Source organism: Kogia breviceps, chromosome 16 (assembly GCF_026419965.1).
Source record: "Kogia breviceps isolate mKogBre1 chromosome 16, mKogBre1 haplotype 1, whole genome shotgun sequence".
Classification (NCBI taxonomy): Eukaryota; Metazoa; Chordata; class Mammalia; order Artiodactyla; family Physeteridae; genus Kogia; species Kogia breviceps.
This window is the reverse complement of record NC_081325.1, coordinates 25,421,468-25,438,088: the sequence shown is the minus strand read 5'-3', so window position 1 is coordinate 25,438,088 and position 16,621 is coordinate 25,421,468. Positions and strand designations below refer to the sequence as shown.

Sequence of the window (16,621 nt, the reverse complement as noted above, 5' to 3'; positions counted from 1 at the left end):
AAAACTCTCTGAAAGGAAATGGTGAGGATATTGGTTGAGTAACCATGGCACAGTCATTTCATGATACATTATACAACACTAAAAACAATGTTTCTAAGACTAGATAATAACATAGAAAAATGTTAATTGAGAAAATAGATATATAAAACTCTAAACTATGTAAAGGTATGCATAAGAATTAAAAATGAGAAGTGAGAGCGGCCATGCTAGTAGTGGTTGTACACGGAATTATGGGCAGTGTCTTTTCTTATGTCTGTTTTTCAATGTTCTGCAATGTGGAATAAGATACTTTTAGAATAAAATATTTCTAACTTTATTACTTTAGTTTTACAATAAACAAGCATAATTAAAGGAGGAAATAGAATGGACACAATAAGGATCCCAGATGAAATCTTCTACAACAAAGAGCTCACCCTTTTTCTTTGTAGAATACTAGCCAGTTTTTGTGCGCAAATTCTTTACACATTTTGTAAGTTTCCTAAAGACAAAACAAAACAAAATATTCACTTTAAATGTGTCAGATGCATTCATGTCTACTGAGCTGCTTTTCCTTAAATAAAGTTCTTCAAAGTGTAAAACATGTAATTCTCTGAGAAGCTACCTCTTTATCCACTCCAAGGCTCTTACGGTAACATAGATTAAAATATATTTCAAAATTAATTGTGAACTGCATACTAAAACATCTTTAGAATAATATTTTAGGGGACTTCCCTGGTTGCCCAGTGGTTAAGACTCCACACTCCCAATGCAGGGGGCCCAGGTTCGATACCTGGTCAGGGAACTAGATCCCACATACCGCAACTAAGAGCCCGCATGCCGCAACTAACACCCAGCACAACAAACCAAATAAATAAATAAATATTTTTTAAAAAGAATATTTTAAAAAATGCCATATACTGGATAGAAATAAACATGCTATCTGGTGATTAACTGTGGAATTTGTACCATAGCATAAATACGTAGGAAATATTTTGTTTCTTAGATTTGGATATATTTATGACATTTAAAATATCTCTTTTCTTCGTGGTCTTTTAAGACCTAAGTATGCTGTCGTGCAGGGCAGAGGGTAAGCCTTATTTTATATTCACTACCTTCTAAATGGCAGAAAAAATTCTCGTTGGTTAGCCAAAATGTTTACTAGTTTACTTTAGTTAATAAGCTAAAACGTTTATTTGTCTAGTAAATAGAATCAGCTGTTGCACTCATAGGTTCATTACATAAATCCAAACATAAACTCATAACTGGAAAACTATTAAAGTGACTATTAAAGTGCATGTTAGGGACTTGTCATGAATACCACACTCAGATGGCTCATGATGTCCTATTATTGTGAGTTGCGTCCTGCCAAGTCTTCATGTGACTATGATGGATACAAAAAGAAGCCATTGATATTGAATTATATATGCATCTATGTCTACCTATTTGCATCATATTAAAATTTACAAGGGCATAATAAGAGAATTCTCTTGTGCATTATAGCAAACAAAAGGCACCGCAAGGGATGGGCAGGCATGCATTTTTACGGTTAGAAAGCTATGGAAAATCCTTGGCAATTTGCTGGACAAGTTGGGTATTTCTTACAGCTTCCTCCTTGTTCCACCAGGAAGTTTTCTTAAGTGTAAACTCTTCTGAAGGTAAGATGAGACGACGAAGGGCTTGGCTAGTGGTATCCAACAACAGGATGACATTGCTCTGGAAATCAAGAGAACAGTTTGTTTGTTTGTTTGCTTGTTTGGTTATTTATTTAGCAGCAGCCTCTTGGCAGCCTGGGAATAAAGGGAATAGAGATAAATAAACCAAAGGGAAGATGACAATATTGAAATATTTGAGAGACACCATGAAGACACTAAATGTTTTTCCCTAATACAGAATTTAAAGTATTAGATGGTTTAATGAAGATATTTCTAATTGTGTAATGCAGAATCTTCTCTTTGAAGATTTTACCTTAAAACCATCGCCTTGTAAATACAGGCTCACTTAACCATGATTTCTGTTTTATTACATACAAGTGAGGAAATTAAGAGAATTGATAATTTTAAAAGCCCATTTACTTTTATCAAAATTACACTTAAAGAATGTTCTGCTGAAAACTCACTTACACTGTGCATAATTGAATCTCATTTATTCTTTTCACAAATCCAGGTTCAACTCAGAAAATATGTACAAGTTATAAAGATGGGTTAGCAAGAAAATATCAAGGACCCCAAGAACCTAGTTAGTAATGAGGGTTTCATCTTGACATTCACTAAGCTTGAGAACTTTCATAGCTGGTTCTGTAATAACGTACAGACAAGAGATTGCTCCAGCAGCATTAATCACAGTTATGCAAATGAAGTAATAATCTCTCAGTAATTAGGAGGACTTTCTCAAGAAAAAAATTTAAAAAAAATTAACCTTAGGCATTAAAATAAGTGAACAGAAACACATGAAATAAGAATTTAAAGTTGAGAAAGCCAGAAAAGATTAAATATTTTAAAGAGATGCAAAGAAGTGGATTTTTTTTTTTTTTTTTTTTTTTTTTTGCGGTACGCGGGCCTCTCACTGTTGTGGCCTCTCCCGTTGCGGAGCACAGGCTCCGGACGCGCAGGCTCAGCGGCCATGGCTCACGGGCTTAGTTGCTCCGCGGCATGTGGGATCTTCCCGGACCAGGGCACGAACCCGTGTCTCCTGCATTGGCAGGCGGATTCTCAACCACTGCGCCACCAGGGAAGCCCCGAAGTGGGCTTTTTTCATTAAAATTCAAAGACATTTGAAGATCAGACTAACAAGTTTACAAAAAGGCACCAGAAAGTTGTTTGTCAGGCCTTGTTATGCAATTGTCTTTTCTTTCTTTCTTGTTTTTGTTTATTTTGTCTTATTTATTTTGTTTTGTTTTAGATTTGGGGCCCCTTCAGTTATCCTAAACCTTATGAACTTTTCATTTCAAGAACTTTATTTGAGGAAAATAAAATCACAAGGCACCCGAAGAATTAATACATATTTTGCAAAATATATACAAAACATGAAAAGTCTGTTCATTTGTTCCATAACAGCAGCTTATATTTAAAGCACAAAGGAGAATACAATGATGAATTAACCATGACCCTTGCCCTTTATTCCTTAATCCAGTTAGAGAGAAATAAAAAGAAATGTAAGTAGAGTATTGATTCATCTGCAAATCTGAGACCTCATAGGGTGGTTTCAATTTATTTTACTAGTCAATTTTACTAAAGTGCTCAAGAATTAAAGTAGTATTTGTTCCAAAGTCTCCTTTATTCCATATACTCTGAATCTTGGCTGTATTAAAAAATTCTACCAAGCATGTTGACAACGCTTCCATTTTTCCATAAACACTCTTTGAATGCATCATTCTGTATAATATGCAATTCTCCATTAAGAATGTGTGTTAGTAATATTCTTTTTAAAATCAACATGTCATATAAGAAGCACCGTTCCTGGCATTTGAAAGTTTGAAAACGATGAAAACCTTAAGGAAAACCCTTAAAGTTTTCCTTAAGAAAATGTATTAATGAGTTAAACATTTACAGTCTCTATTCTAGATTAAATCTTTTTTGAGTAAGTATTTTTTAAAGGAGAAACTCTCTCTTATGATAAATATGTACAACATTAACACGAATTGTTAGCACTTCAGCAATTTGGGGTAATATTAACTTTTCTAAGCAACAGAAAGTCCTAAAATTGATCCCAAAATATGATTAAGAAGAAGAATAAGCAGATGATTAAACAGATATGCTTACACAGAAAAATGAGTACAGTTTTGCATTTTTCTTCCTTTTTAGGGTCTAATACTTATAGACTCATAACTTTGCGTAAGTGAACTGAAAAACTGTATCTTTCTAAGTAACAGAAAACATATATATATATGTTTATCTACACACCCATATATATGTTTCCAGCCACTGCTGTATTTAGAATTAGTTCTAGAAGCAACTGGCAACATGAAGGAGTCCTGCCGCTCCATCCTTTTAGATGTTAATGGTTTCCTTCTGTAAATGACTAATGATATATTCTGTCTGAGTTCAAAAATAGAATTCTGCATCACACATGAGTACATGTAACTGTGGTTTTGGCTCTCCTTTAAGGGGGGCAGGGAGGAGAAGCGAGTGAGCAATTTTATTATGTTTGTATTTGACTGGGAGAAAAGTAACCTCTGGATGACCTCAATGTCCTAAAGTCTGAAGTTCTAAACTTTGTACAGATGTACTAAGTAATCTCATGGGGCGGGTGGGGGGAGGAGGCTTTATTTTTAGGCATGGCAAAATTTCCCTTTCCTCACTTAAGATTTTATTTTAGCCAGGAATTTTTGAACAACTTCTTAAACTAACCAGGGAAGTGTATCTGTTGCCAAGCTTTATAAAGACAAGGGAGAGATGAATTAATGGAAGTACTTCTCTACAATATTTTAGCTCCATTGTCAGGGCAGAATGGGGGAGAAGGAACTGATGGCAGTGCACACATTTTTTATTTGATTACAGTTATTTATCATTTGTTAAATTTTACAGTTACATGCTGTTCATTTGGAATTAAGGAGATCTTATATCCTAGCAGGGACATAATATAAAACAGACAGCTGATATATCCTCTCTGGGAAGAGAAGAGGCAGTTCAGAGTACGGGTAGCAAAAGTATCCCGATAAGCCGTGCGTGCCGGCTCAGGGCATTGAGGCACCCTTCTGGAAAACTGTTGAAACTGGTCCAAGGGATAAGCCAGGTAGCATGCAAGAATGCCAGGAAGGAAAGTGCGGGCTGCGCAAGTCAAGTACATCTTTACACTGAAAAACAGATTTTCTTCGATGAAAGTTGTTATAAGTGAGATGGGTATTGGTCAGCAATGTTGCCAAATAACTGGATCTTTTGAGAAAATAAAATACTTTCTGAGAACCTGAAAATCTCATACTTTTAAAGAATTGGTATATGTAAATTTGACAGTTTATCTGACAGCTGAAAATCTGGTAAGATTGTTTGAATAAATACTCCAAATGTAGACTCATATTTAAATTTGATTGGTTTCCTGAGTCAAAAATCACCACGAGGGCTTCCCTGGTGGCGCCTGCCGATGCAGGGGACACGGGTTCGTGCCCTGGTCCGGGAAGATCCCACATGCTGCGGAGCAACTAAGCCCGTGAGCCATGGCCGCTAGGCCTGCGCGTCCGGAGCCTGTGCTCCTCAATGGGAGAGGCCACAACAGTGAGAGGCCCGCATACCGGAAAAAAAAAAAAATCACCACGATATGTGCTTTTTTTTTTTTCCTGTACGCGGGCCTCTCACTGCTGTGGCCTCTCCCGTTGCGCAGCACAGGCTCCGGACGCGCAAGCTCAGCGGCCATGGCTCACGGGCCCAGCTGCTCCGCGGCATGTGGGATCTTCCCGGACCGGGGCGCGAACCCGCGCCCCCTGCATCGGCAGGCGGACTCTCAATCACTGCGCCACCAGGGAAGCCCAAGATACGTGCTTTTTATGACAGATTCTTCTGGCTATAGAATTCAATTCAATGGCATTGGTATTTTGTTGGAAATCTATAAAGTAAAACCCTTATTCCAATGTGATGGACACAAACCTTTATAAGCAATAGCTGGATAGTGATACATTCTGCTTCTAGGAGAAAGCCATATTGAAAAAATTGTGAAAACCAGAAAAAAATTTATTAACTCAGAATTTATGATAATTATTTAGGCAAAGCCTAAAGTTAAGGTTGACTTATTTACTCAACGAAATACTGCTGGGTTACTTATGCAATTTTTTATTCTTGATTAGAAACAGTCTAAAAGTACTGTTTCTAGGTAACGCTTTACTCTCATAGTGTGTTTAAATACTTAACAAGTAACAACATTACATTTTTCCCATATTTTCCTATTATGAATACTTAAGAAAAATTTTCAGACTATTCTTTTCCCCACATTTCTGCAGTGAGCAGCAGCATGGATGAAGTTTAATTCTGGTGATGTTAATCCAATTGGGTTTGAACCTCAGTTCTACCATGTATTTACTGGGCAAGTTATTTAAACTTACTGAGACTCAGTTTTCTCACATGTAAATATTGCTAAAGCTACCTCACTGGGCCTGTGGAAGAATAACACGGAATAATGTATGTAATCTTTTCCTTGACACATTTGTCAGCATTTAATAATTGATCCTTGGGCTTCCCTGGTGGCGCAGTGGTTGAGAATCCGCCTGCCGATGCAGGGGACGCGGGTTCGTGCCCCGGTCCGGGAGGATCCCACGTGCCGCGGAGCGGCTGGGCCCGTGAGCCATGGCTGCTGAGCCTGCGCGTCCGGAGCCTGTGCTCCGCAACGGGAGAGGCCACAACAGTGAGAGGCCCGCGTACCACAAAAAAACCAAAAAAAAAAAAAAAAAAATTGATCCTCCTCCTTGAGATATTCATCATTTGACTTCTGGGATACCACACCCTGGTGTAACCATCTACTTCACTTGGCACTCATTTTCAGTTCCCCTTGGTTGATTCCTCCTCACCTCTCTCATTTCTTAATATTTCATTGCCCCAGGGCTTAGCCCTCAGACTTCTCTTTTCCACCCACATTCATTCCCTTAGTGATCTCTTTCAGTTTCATGACTTTAAATAACATTTATATGCCAGTGATGCCCGATGTATGTTTCCTGTTCTGACTTCTCCGTTAAACACCAGAATCATCTACTTGGATATGTTACAGGCATCTCGAATTTAATCACACCTCTAATCTTCCCCTCCAAATCAATTCCTTCCTCATCTCAGTTCATGGCAGGTCTATCCTTTCAGTTGCTCAGGCCCTACATCTTAAAGTTGACCTTAGTTTACTCTCTTTCACCTCATATATCTGATCTGTTCAGAAATCCTGTTGGTCCCACCTTCGAAATATATCCAGAATCCATCATTACTTATGACCGCCATCCTCCTCCAAACTGCAATGATCTCTTGCTTGGATCATTGTCAAAATCTCTTCATTAATCTCCTCCACTCTGCCTTAGTACCTACAGACTATTCACCAAAGAGGAGCTGGAGAAATCCTTTAAAAATATAAGTCAGGGGCTTCCCTGGTGGCGCAGTGTTTGGGAGTCTGCCTGCCGATGCAGGGGACACGGGTTCGTGCCCGGGTCCGGGAAGATCCCACGTGCCGCGGAGAGGCTGGGCCCGTGAGCCATGGCCGCTGAGCCTGCGCGTCCGGAGCCTGTGCTCTGCAACGGGAGAGGCCACAACAGTGAGAGGCCCGCGTACAGAAAAAAAAAAAATATATATATATATGTAAATCAGATCTTGCTTCTCCTCTGCTTGAAACCCTCTAAGGCCTTCCCTTTTCCTCACAGTCAGGCCACAGAACATAAGAATGATTTACAAGGCTCTACACATCTGCTTCCCCACCCTTCCACCAGGTCCCTGACCCAACCCACTGAGTGACCTCTTTGACCTCACCTCCTTATACCCTCCCCCTCATTCAGTCTTCCCCACCAGGCTTCTTTATTTATTTATTTATTTTTTTTGTGGTATGTGGGCCTCTCACTGTTGTGGCCTCTCCCATTGCGGAGCACAGGCTCCGGACGCGCAGGCCCAGCGGCCATGGCTCACAGGCTTAGTTGCTCCGCAGCATGTGGGATCTTCCCGGACCGGGGCACGAACCCGTGTCTCCTGCATCGGCAGGCAGACTCTCAACCACTGCGCCACCAGGGAAGCCCCAGGCTTCTTTAAAGATGGAGAGGCATGTTCCAGCCTCTGGGCCTTTGAACTTATAATTCCTTTGCCTAGAACTCTCTTATTCCTGATATCTCTTCTCTCCCTCACCTCTATCAGATCTTTGCTTAAATATCACTTTCTCAGTTAGGCAATCCCTGCCCACTCACCCTGTTTTGAAGGCAACCTTCCTCCCAGCCTTCTATTTTACTCTCCCTTGCTTCTCATCTTCTGACTTAAGGTGTAATTTTTACTTTGCTTATTGTCTACCTTTTGCACCAGAACGTAAGCTTTTGAGAACAAGGATTTTTTGTTGTTTTGTTCATGAGTGTCCCTAAGAGTAGGCACATGATACATATCTGATGAATGAATAATATGTTTAGTATACTATTTGGTAGATACTAGGTGGGTAATAGGTCTGCAAAAACATTGTACTCCTTTCTATTGGATAGTACAGATTAACTTAGACCTGGAGAATTCTCATTAATTGAAACACAGACTGTCTTTTGATCTATATCTTCTATTTGGAATTACTTTGAGCCTGACTCTGGGCATCTGTACTTTTCATTAGTGTTGTCTTACAATAGTAGTGATGGTTGGAACTTGAGCATCATTAGATACTAAAGAATCTCAGTGTATTCCTGCAATGGCCTGATGTCCTTCCAAAATTTGTAGGCTGAAGTCCTAAGCCCCAATGTATTAGGAAGTGGGGCCTATGGAGATGATTAGGTCATGAAGCTGGAGTCTTCACGAATGGGATTAGTGCCCTTATAAAAGAGACATGAAAGAGATCCCTGCTCCTACTGCCATGTGAGGCTACCATGAAAAGACAGCTGTCTAGGAAGTGGGTTCTCACCAGACACTGAATATGCAAGTGCCTTGATCTTGGACTTACCAGGCTGCAGAACTGTGAGAAATAAATTTCTTCTGTTCATAAGCTATCTAGTCTACGGTACTTGTGTTATAGCAGCCCAAACAGACTAAGATAATTCCATTCAGTATATTTACATGGCTATCTCCACATAAAGAATGCCATTCAGGTTTCAGGTAAAATGTCATCTCCTAAGGGGAGATATCTCAGCACTCCTTTGAGTACTGTTTACCCTTTCATCTCCTCCTACCCTACCCCCATCATTCCTTAGGACCTTGCCTTATTTTTATACAGCACTTATCACTACTTGAAATTGGTATTTATTTGTTGGCTTACTTGTTTGTTGTCTATCTCCCCAAAGAGAGTGTAAGCTTCACAACAAAGAATTATCTAGCCTCAAATGTCATTAGTGCTGAGGTTGAGAAGTCTCTGCAGAGAGGAAGATATTAGCCTGCCTTGTGGTACTGATAAAATACAACTCCTGATCTCGTCCTTCAGCCCCTGTCCTCAATCTTTATGAAAGCACATATTTTTAGTCAATCTTTATGACAGCACATATTTTTAGTTATAGGTAGAAAAACACTCTTGCCTTCTCCTTTGCATCAGTTACCCTGGGCATAATTAGACCATGTCATTACCTGCTGCTCATGGAGAATCACTTGACCCTTGAGGGGATTTCCCAGCGGTGCCACTGTCACAAATGGGTGCCAGACTCCACTGGCCGTTCTTGGGAAGATGTCAAAAAGGTCCACAAAGTAGCCGTTTTTCCCAGTCATATTCATGAAGTGTAAGGAAACGGGATTGCATGCAACTACATAGAGAGTATTTTCCTCATTTTCTGAAATGACAAAAAAGTGTTAATTCCATGGTCTGCAATAGATTTTCTGACTGGTCAAAAGGTCCAGTGAAAACTGAATCGTGAGACAGCACACAATCAGAACTCAGCAGATGATTTGCAAATGGATTGATTAGGTTGAAGAGCACTTTGAGAAGCAACTTCGCACCTGCTGTAAATGTACATTGGGCCACACCTACCTATTCCTGGAAATAAGTATCTGGTCCCCAAAGAATTCTATAACATCTCATGCTAACACCATTAACTATTTAACACTCCTCAATGTCAGGAAATTCTTCTTTGTATGAAAGTATTTTATGCCTCAATAAAAGTCTGTTTCCTCTTATTATTGGCTCAGATGGACAACAGCTGGTCAACATCTTCTATCTGCTAATCTGGCATTTCCCAGCTAATTACTAGATCTTTAGGCTTTTCTAGTAAATAAGTAATCCCATTTTTTGGTTCTTAGCTCTAGGGATCTTATTTTCCAAATTATCTTTTTTCATATTTGTGTATTTATTATTACAAAATCTCTGTCTTTTCAAACTAGTACTTGACTAGGTCCATTTTTGGAATTCTATTTCAGTGCTTTTTCAACTTTCAAGTGCATATGCATCACCTGGGGATCTAATGAAAATGCAGATTCTGATTCAGTGGGTCTGAGGTGGGGTTTCAGACTCTGCCTTTCCAACAAGCTCCCAGGAGATGTCACTGCTGTTGGTTGGAGGGCTTCCCTTAGAGAAGCCAGGCTTTGGACTATGTTTCCCATAATCTCTATTTCTGGGAACCTTGAAGCAAGGGATTAAGCTGCTTCTGTATAATAAACGCTATTAACATCACTCATCATCCAGGTATCTATTTACAGTGGTCATATTTTCTGAACCCAAAACTAAGACACAAGATATGAAAATCTGGAAAAAAAATATAGTGTATGTGTGTATGCATGTATATGTCATGTCTACACATAAAGACCAAATATATATAAAGATATAGAAAACTTAAATATATATAAAGATACGGTAAATTTAAATGAGCTAACATTGATAAGAAACACAAATCAATGGAAGGGCAGAAGAAGACATATTATTTAGGAGACAATGTGAACTCTGTGTGTGTGTGTGTGTGTGTGTGTGCGCTACAGTTCTAAATATCAGAATCACACAACTTATAATTTAAGAATCTTTTTAATGCTTCTACTATCAGCACAAATAAGTTCAATTCAACATTTATTGAGCACCTTTGTACACAGTATAGGGACCAGGGAATATAATAACAGTATTAATAGAAATGTAAAAAGAAAAAAATAAATAGAAATGTACTTCATGAACTTACAATTGTTCTCTCTTATTGCAGGCATTAAGTGCTGTTTGGTCTTTGGCTCAAATATATACATATATATATACATATATATATACGTATATATATATGTATATATATATATATATACGTATATATATATATGTGTGTGTGTGTATTTAACCCTGATGCTAACCCAAGAAAATGTTCTTTTCTCTCACCAATACAGAATAGGTAAAAAAACAAAGAAATAAAAAACAACACAAAAACCTAGCTTGCAAATGTGGACAACACTCAAATAGAGGGTTAAATTATGTGAGGGACAGCAAATGAGTTTCATTTTTAAGGACCAATTCTGACTGGCTCACGGTGGCTGCCTGGAATGCTGTGTTGAGAACTGTGAGACTGTGACAAGGTTTAATGACACCTGTCACTGGCATAGGCCAGAGGATCACAGCATACTTACTTACAATCTCTAAATATGAGACAAGGGCAAAGTTCAAATTTTATCCATAAGATTCATACTTATTCTCTACTAGTGAATGTAAAAGATCTTAATAGGAACACCAATCTGTTACCAACAAAAACCCTGTACATTTTAAAAGCACATATTTTTACTCAACATAGCTGATGTTGGAGAAAACAGCCACAGAACTTACATGAACAAAAACTTGCTTCTGAATTTTTCCCTGAATAACCTCCATTGTAGGCAAGTTAGAGAATTTCTCCCTTTCCCCTGCCATCTCTTCTGTTTATATCACCTTAGTAACTGCCATCAATTGAAAACTTCTGCCAGTAAGTGCCCAGGGCACACTGCATGAATCAGTAGGTAATGGCAACAGTCCAGAGACGTAGATGCCAAAAATTCACATCCTTTACTTGCCATTCTTTACAACGAGAGGTTTAATGACTGCAAATCCTCCAGCCCTGCTTTCAGGGTTCATGCAATCACCAAACTGGAATCCGAGCCAAAAAAATCCAATGTTTTTCCTTTTTCTTTCCCTCTTCTATTTTTAGCACACGCCTGGGTGTGTTAAACTTTGTGCTACAATTGTAATGAGAAGCAGACATATGCATATAAACTCAGCAGTGCTTATGTGGATTTCACAATAGTATTTTGTTAGGTTGTTATAGGAAATTAGTTCTAAATTACATATAATTGCCATCCAATACAAGAATGACACAGTTACTGAGTCTATCATAGATTTCTTGATGTCTAGAGATTATTTTGATCCTGCTTTAAAAAAAATCAGTGCAGGAAGGAAAAATCAAAAGAATAAACTGACATACCATGTGATGTAGCGATGTCGCAGATTAAGTTAATTTCATCCAACGGTAACTTCCAGGAGGCACATTCTTCAGTAAAGGTTTGGGATCTTCCTTCATGTCTTTCTATTGGATACTCCTGTATGTTTATAAGTGCTGGACCCTACAAAAAATAGTTATCTGAGTTAAGACATTTGCGTAGTTAGCAAAAAGTAGAAAAGCTAAAGTTCTTCCAAAATACAGATTTTCAATTCAAATATTCCACATCTTGATATACCTCTTCTCATTTTACTGACTAGCATGATACTTATAACAATCATAATACCATATACTTGCATTTATAAATGCTTTCACATGTGCTATCTTATTTAATTTCTCACTTTCTTTTCTTTTTGCTCACAAAATATAGCAGATGTAAAATCCCATAGGAGTTCTCATTCCTTCATTCTTTCCAAAGCCAAGAGCAAGTTTTGAAATTCAAGTATTGGGACCCAGAGCTGTCCAAACCAGGAGAATAATTTTTTAAATACAGTTGACTCTTGAACATTGATTTGCATGCCCTTACAGTCCTTAATTAATCAAAAAGGTTTGGGTTAGATATTTACTATTTTGCCATCCATGGGTGCTCTCACCCCTTCTAGCTAGTCTGTATCTTAGGAGCTAGAAGACTAAAAACTACATTCTTCATACTCCTATCACAACTAGTGACTGATATTCCTTTGCCCTTTTTCATGAAAACAAATACAACGGAGTAACCGTCCTAACTGACTTTCCTGAAATACAGGATAGCTCTTCGGAATTCTACTGGCCATTAGCCATTACCTACATTGAGTCCCTCAGAGGTCAGACTGGATGTGATTTAGGTTCTGCCAATTAAATGCAATTGCATGAGATTTGGAAGGCAGATGAGAGGCAAGGGCCATCTTCCTGCAGTCAGAGCAGATAAGGAGGCTCTGACAGATATAAGCAGTCAGATTCTATGCTCTGCTTACAAGGGTTGACAAACTATGGCCTAGTCAAGACAAACTCGACTATGGCGGGTCAAGTCTGATCCATCTCCCTGCTTTTTTCAATAAAATTTTACTAGAACACAGTCTCACTCATTTGTTAACGTACTGTCTGAGGCTGCTTTTTTGCTACCATGGCAAAGTTGAGTAGTTGTGACAGAATCTGTATGGCCACAATGCCTAACATATTTACTATCTGGCCCTTTACAGGAAAAGTTTGCTGATCCTGCCTTACTGTGAAGCTCCCAACAACAGGGGTGGTAGCAGAAGCAAAAACACTCATCTTGAAACCAAAAGTCCAGTGATGGTTCCTTGACTCTGTTCCTCCTGTCCTTTCTAATGATTTTATAAGCATCTAATTCCCAACAGTCAAACCTAGAGGGGTTCCTATTGCAACTAGTGACTGATATTCCTTTGCCCTTTTTCACGAAAACAAATATAATGGAGTAACCATCCTATCTGACTTTCCTGAAATACAGGATAGGTCTTAGGAATTCTACTGGCCATTAGCCATTACCTACATTGAGTCCCTCAGAGGCCAGACTGGCTTAAGAATTAGAGCAGAAGTTAATCTATTCTAAAATAACATCAGAACAAGTCATTTCTGAGATTGAATGGATTTTCTCCAGGGAAGATATAGAAAAATCGATAACATTCAATATTCTCATGAAGAAATAATGATATCAACCTTTATATCTATATGATGAGTTTCTGCTGGACACAATAGTTTTTGCGTTCCATTTCTTGACTGACCAATTGTCCAATAGCCCATGAAAGTCCGCTCTGGCAGAGGCAACCTGTCGAGGATTAATTTGAAGAATAAACATTTCTTCTTGTTTCCAAGTCATAGGAAAAAATAATGAGCCATATATTACTGACCACACAAGCAAATTTGAAGAAAGCTTTACTTAGAAGTAAATATCTGTTAATTTTATTAACAGATAGTCTTTAATATGATATTTAAAATATACTGTGAAAAGAAAAAGATTTCACATTTCAGAAACTCAGAAGGTAAGGTCCTAGTCTGTTTTTACCTTAATGACAAATATTATTAGGGTTTACATATTTTTTCCCTGAATTGGTAAATACGTAGCAATTTAATATCAAATTCCTATTATAGTATAGGAAGGATTTAGGAAAAACAATGGAGCAATCCATCAATTTTTTCATTCTATTCTCCTAAATTTGAAATCAAATAATAAATAGTACACAGTACTACCAGTCACATGTTTGTGAGTTGTACAGGGCAAGTTTCATAGGGTGTATCTTAGCACTTTAATTTTTTTTTTTTTTTTTTACTTTTACTTGACATATAATATACCTACAGAAACGTTCATATAAATGTGCCACTTAGTCCTGAGCACACGTGTGCATCCAGCACCCAAGTATCAACAACACTCAGAAACTCCCATGGACCACTTCAGTCATTGCCCCTACCAAGGGAGCTACTATTCTGACTTCTAATAGAATTATTCTGTGTTTAGATTCTATTTTATTTAAAGTTACATTTAAATAAAATAACTTGTGAAAACAAATATAGCAACGTTAAAGTACAAAACCACAGACAAATTCTTTAGAATAGTTTTTACTTTTTAATCATACTAACTTTTCTTTGAATCTTTAAAAAACGAACCATTAATTTGTCACTTAATTCATTATAAATTTCTTATTCCATAGTAAGTGAAGGCCAAAAATGATTCAGAGTTAAAAGTTCTTTAAAAATAAGGCATGTACATGTGGCTATAAATTGAAATGTATGCTTGAAATGAGCTTGATGATCATTAAAAGAGTACATATTGATATTTAGAAAATCATTTTATTTTCAGTGAAAGAGTAATCTGACAAAATATCTTCGTATACTTAATAAGACCATGCAAGGCTTAGATATTTTTTGCATAGAATATGAAACCAGAGATGATTGGTTCAAGATGGCAGAGTAGAAGGATGTGCTCTCACTCACTCTTGCAAGAACACCAGAAACACAACTAACTGCTGAACAATCATCGACCGGAAGACACTGGAACTCACCAAAAAAGATACCCCACATCCAAAGACAAAGGAGAAGCCACAATGAGGCGGTAGGAGGGGCGCAACCACAATAAAATCAAATCCTATAGCTACGGGGTGGGTGACACAAACTGGAGAACACTTGTACCACAGAAGTCCACCCACTGGAGTGAAGGTTCTGAGCCCCACGTCAGGCTTCCCAATCTGGGGTTCCAGCAATGGGAGGAGGAATTCCTAGAGAATCAGACTTTGAAGGCTAGTGGGATTTGATTGCAGGACTTCAACAGGACTGGGGGAAACAGAGACTCCACTCTTGGAGGGCACACACAAAGTAGTGTGTGCATCAGGACCCAGGGTAAGGAGCAGTGACCCCACAGGAGACTGAACCAGACCTACCTGCTAGTGTTGGAGGGTCTCCTGCAGAGGCAGGGGGTGGCTGTTTCTCACCGTGAGGACAAGGATACTGGCAGCAGAAGTTCTGGGAAGCACTCCTTGGCGTGAGCCCTCCCAGAGTCCACTATTAGGCCCATCAAAGAGCCCGGGTAGGATCCAGTGTTGGGTCACCTCAGGCCAAACAACTAACAGGGAGGGAACTCAGGCCCACCCATCAGCAGACAAGAGGATTAAGGTTTTACTGAGCTCTGCCCACCAAAGCAACAGCCAGCTCTACCCACCACCAGTCTCTCCCATCACGAAACTTGCACAAGCCTCTTACATAGTCTAATCCACCAGAGTGCAGACAGCAGAAGCAAGAAGAACTGCAATCCTGTAGCCTGTGGAACAAAAACCACATTCACAGAAAGACAGACAAGATGAAAAGGCAGAGGGCTATGTACCAGATGAAGGAACAAGATAAATCCCAAGAAAAACAACTAAATGAAGTGGAGATAGGCAACCTTCTAGAAAAAGAATTCAGAATAATGATAGTGAAGATGATCCAGGACCTCAGGAAAAGAATGGAGGTAAAGATCGAGAAGATGTAAGAAATGTTTAACAAAGATCTAGAAGAATTAAAGAACAAACAAACAGAGATGAACAACACAATAATTGAAATGAAAAATACACTAGAAGGAATCAATAGCAGAATAACTGAGGCAGAAGAATGGAAAAGTGACCTGGAAGACAGAATGGTGGAATTCACTGCTGTGGAACAGAATAAAGAAAAAAGAATGAAAAGAAATGAAAACAGCCTAAGAGACCTCTGGGACAACATTAAACGCAACAACATTGGCATTATAGAGATCCCAGAAGGAGAAGAGAGAGAGAAAGTACCCCAGAAAATATTTGAAGAGATTATAGTCGAAAACTTCCCTAAAATGGGAAAGGAAATAGCCACCCAAGTCCAGGAAGTGCAGGGAGTCCCACACAGGATGAACCGAAGGAGAAACACACCGAGACACATAGTAATCAAATTGGCAAAAATTAAAGACAAAGAAAAATTATTGAAAGCAAGGGAAAAATGACAAATAACATACAAGGGAACTCCCATAAGCTTAACAGCTGATTTCTCAGCACAACCTCTACAAGCCAGAAGGGAGTGGCATGATATACTTAAAGTGGTGAAAGGGAAGAACCTACAACCAAGATTACTCTACCCAGCAAGGATCTCATTCAAATTTGATGGAGAAATCAAAAGCTTTAGAGACAAGCAAAAGCTAAGAGAATTCAGCACCACCAAACC

General features: G+C 38.6%; 1 protein-coding gene across 2 annotated transcripts in view; it reads right to left on the bottom strand.

The window, feature by feature from the left end:
* Positions 1 to 16,621, bottom strand: part of VWA8 (von Willebrand factor A domain containing 8) — a 345,450-nt gene that overhangs the window by 121,196 nt on the left and 207,633 nt on the right. For both annotated transcript variants that reach the window (XM_059041719.2, XM_067016182.1), the window contains 5 exons: positions 13,622 to 13,730; positions 11,951 to 12,089; positions 9,168 to 9,367; positions 1,582 to 1,692; positions 414 to 478 (listed from right to left, as the gene is read on the bottom strand). In XM_059041719.2, the coding sequence (XP_058897702.1) occupies positions 414 to 478; positions 1,582 to 1,692; positions 9,168 to 9,367; positions 11,951 to 12,089; positions 13,622 to 13,730 (624 nt within the window). The remainder of the gene's footprint in view (positions 1 to 413; positions 479 to 1,581; positions 1,693 to 9,167; positions 9,368 to 11,950; positions 12,090 to 13,621; positions 13,731 to 16,621) is intronic.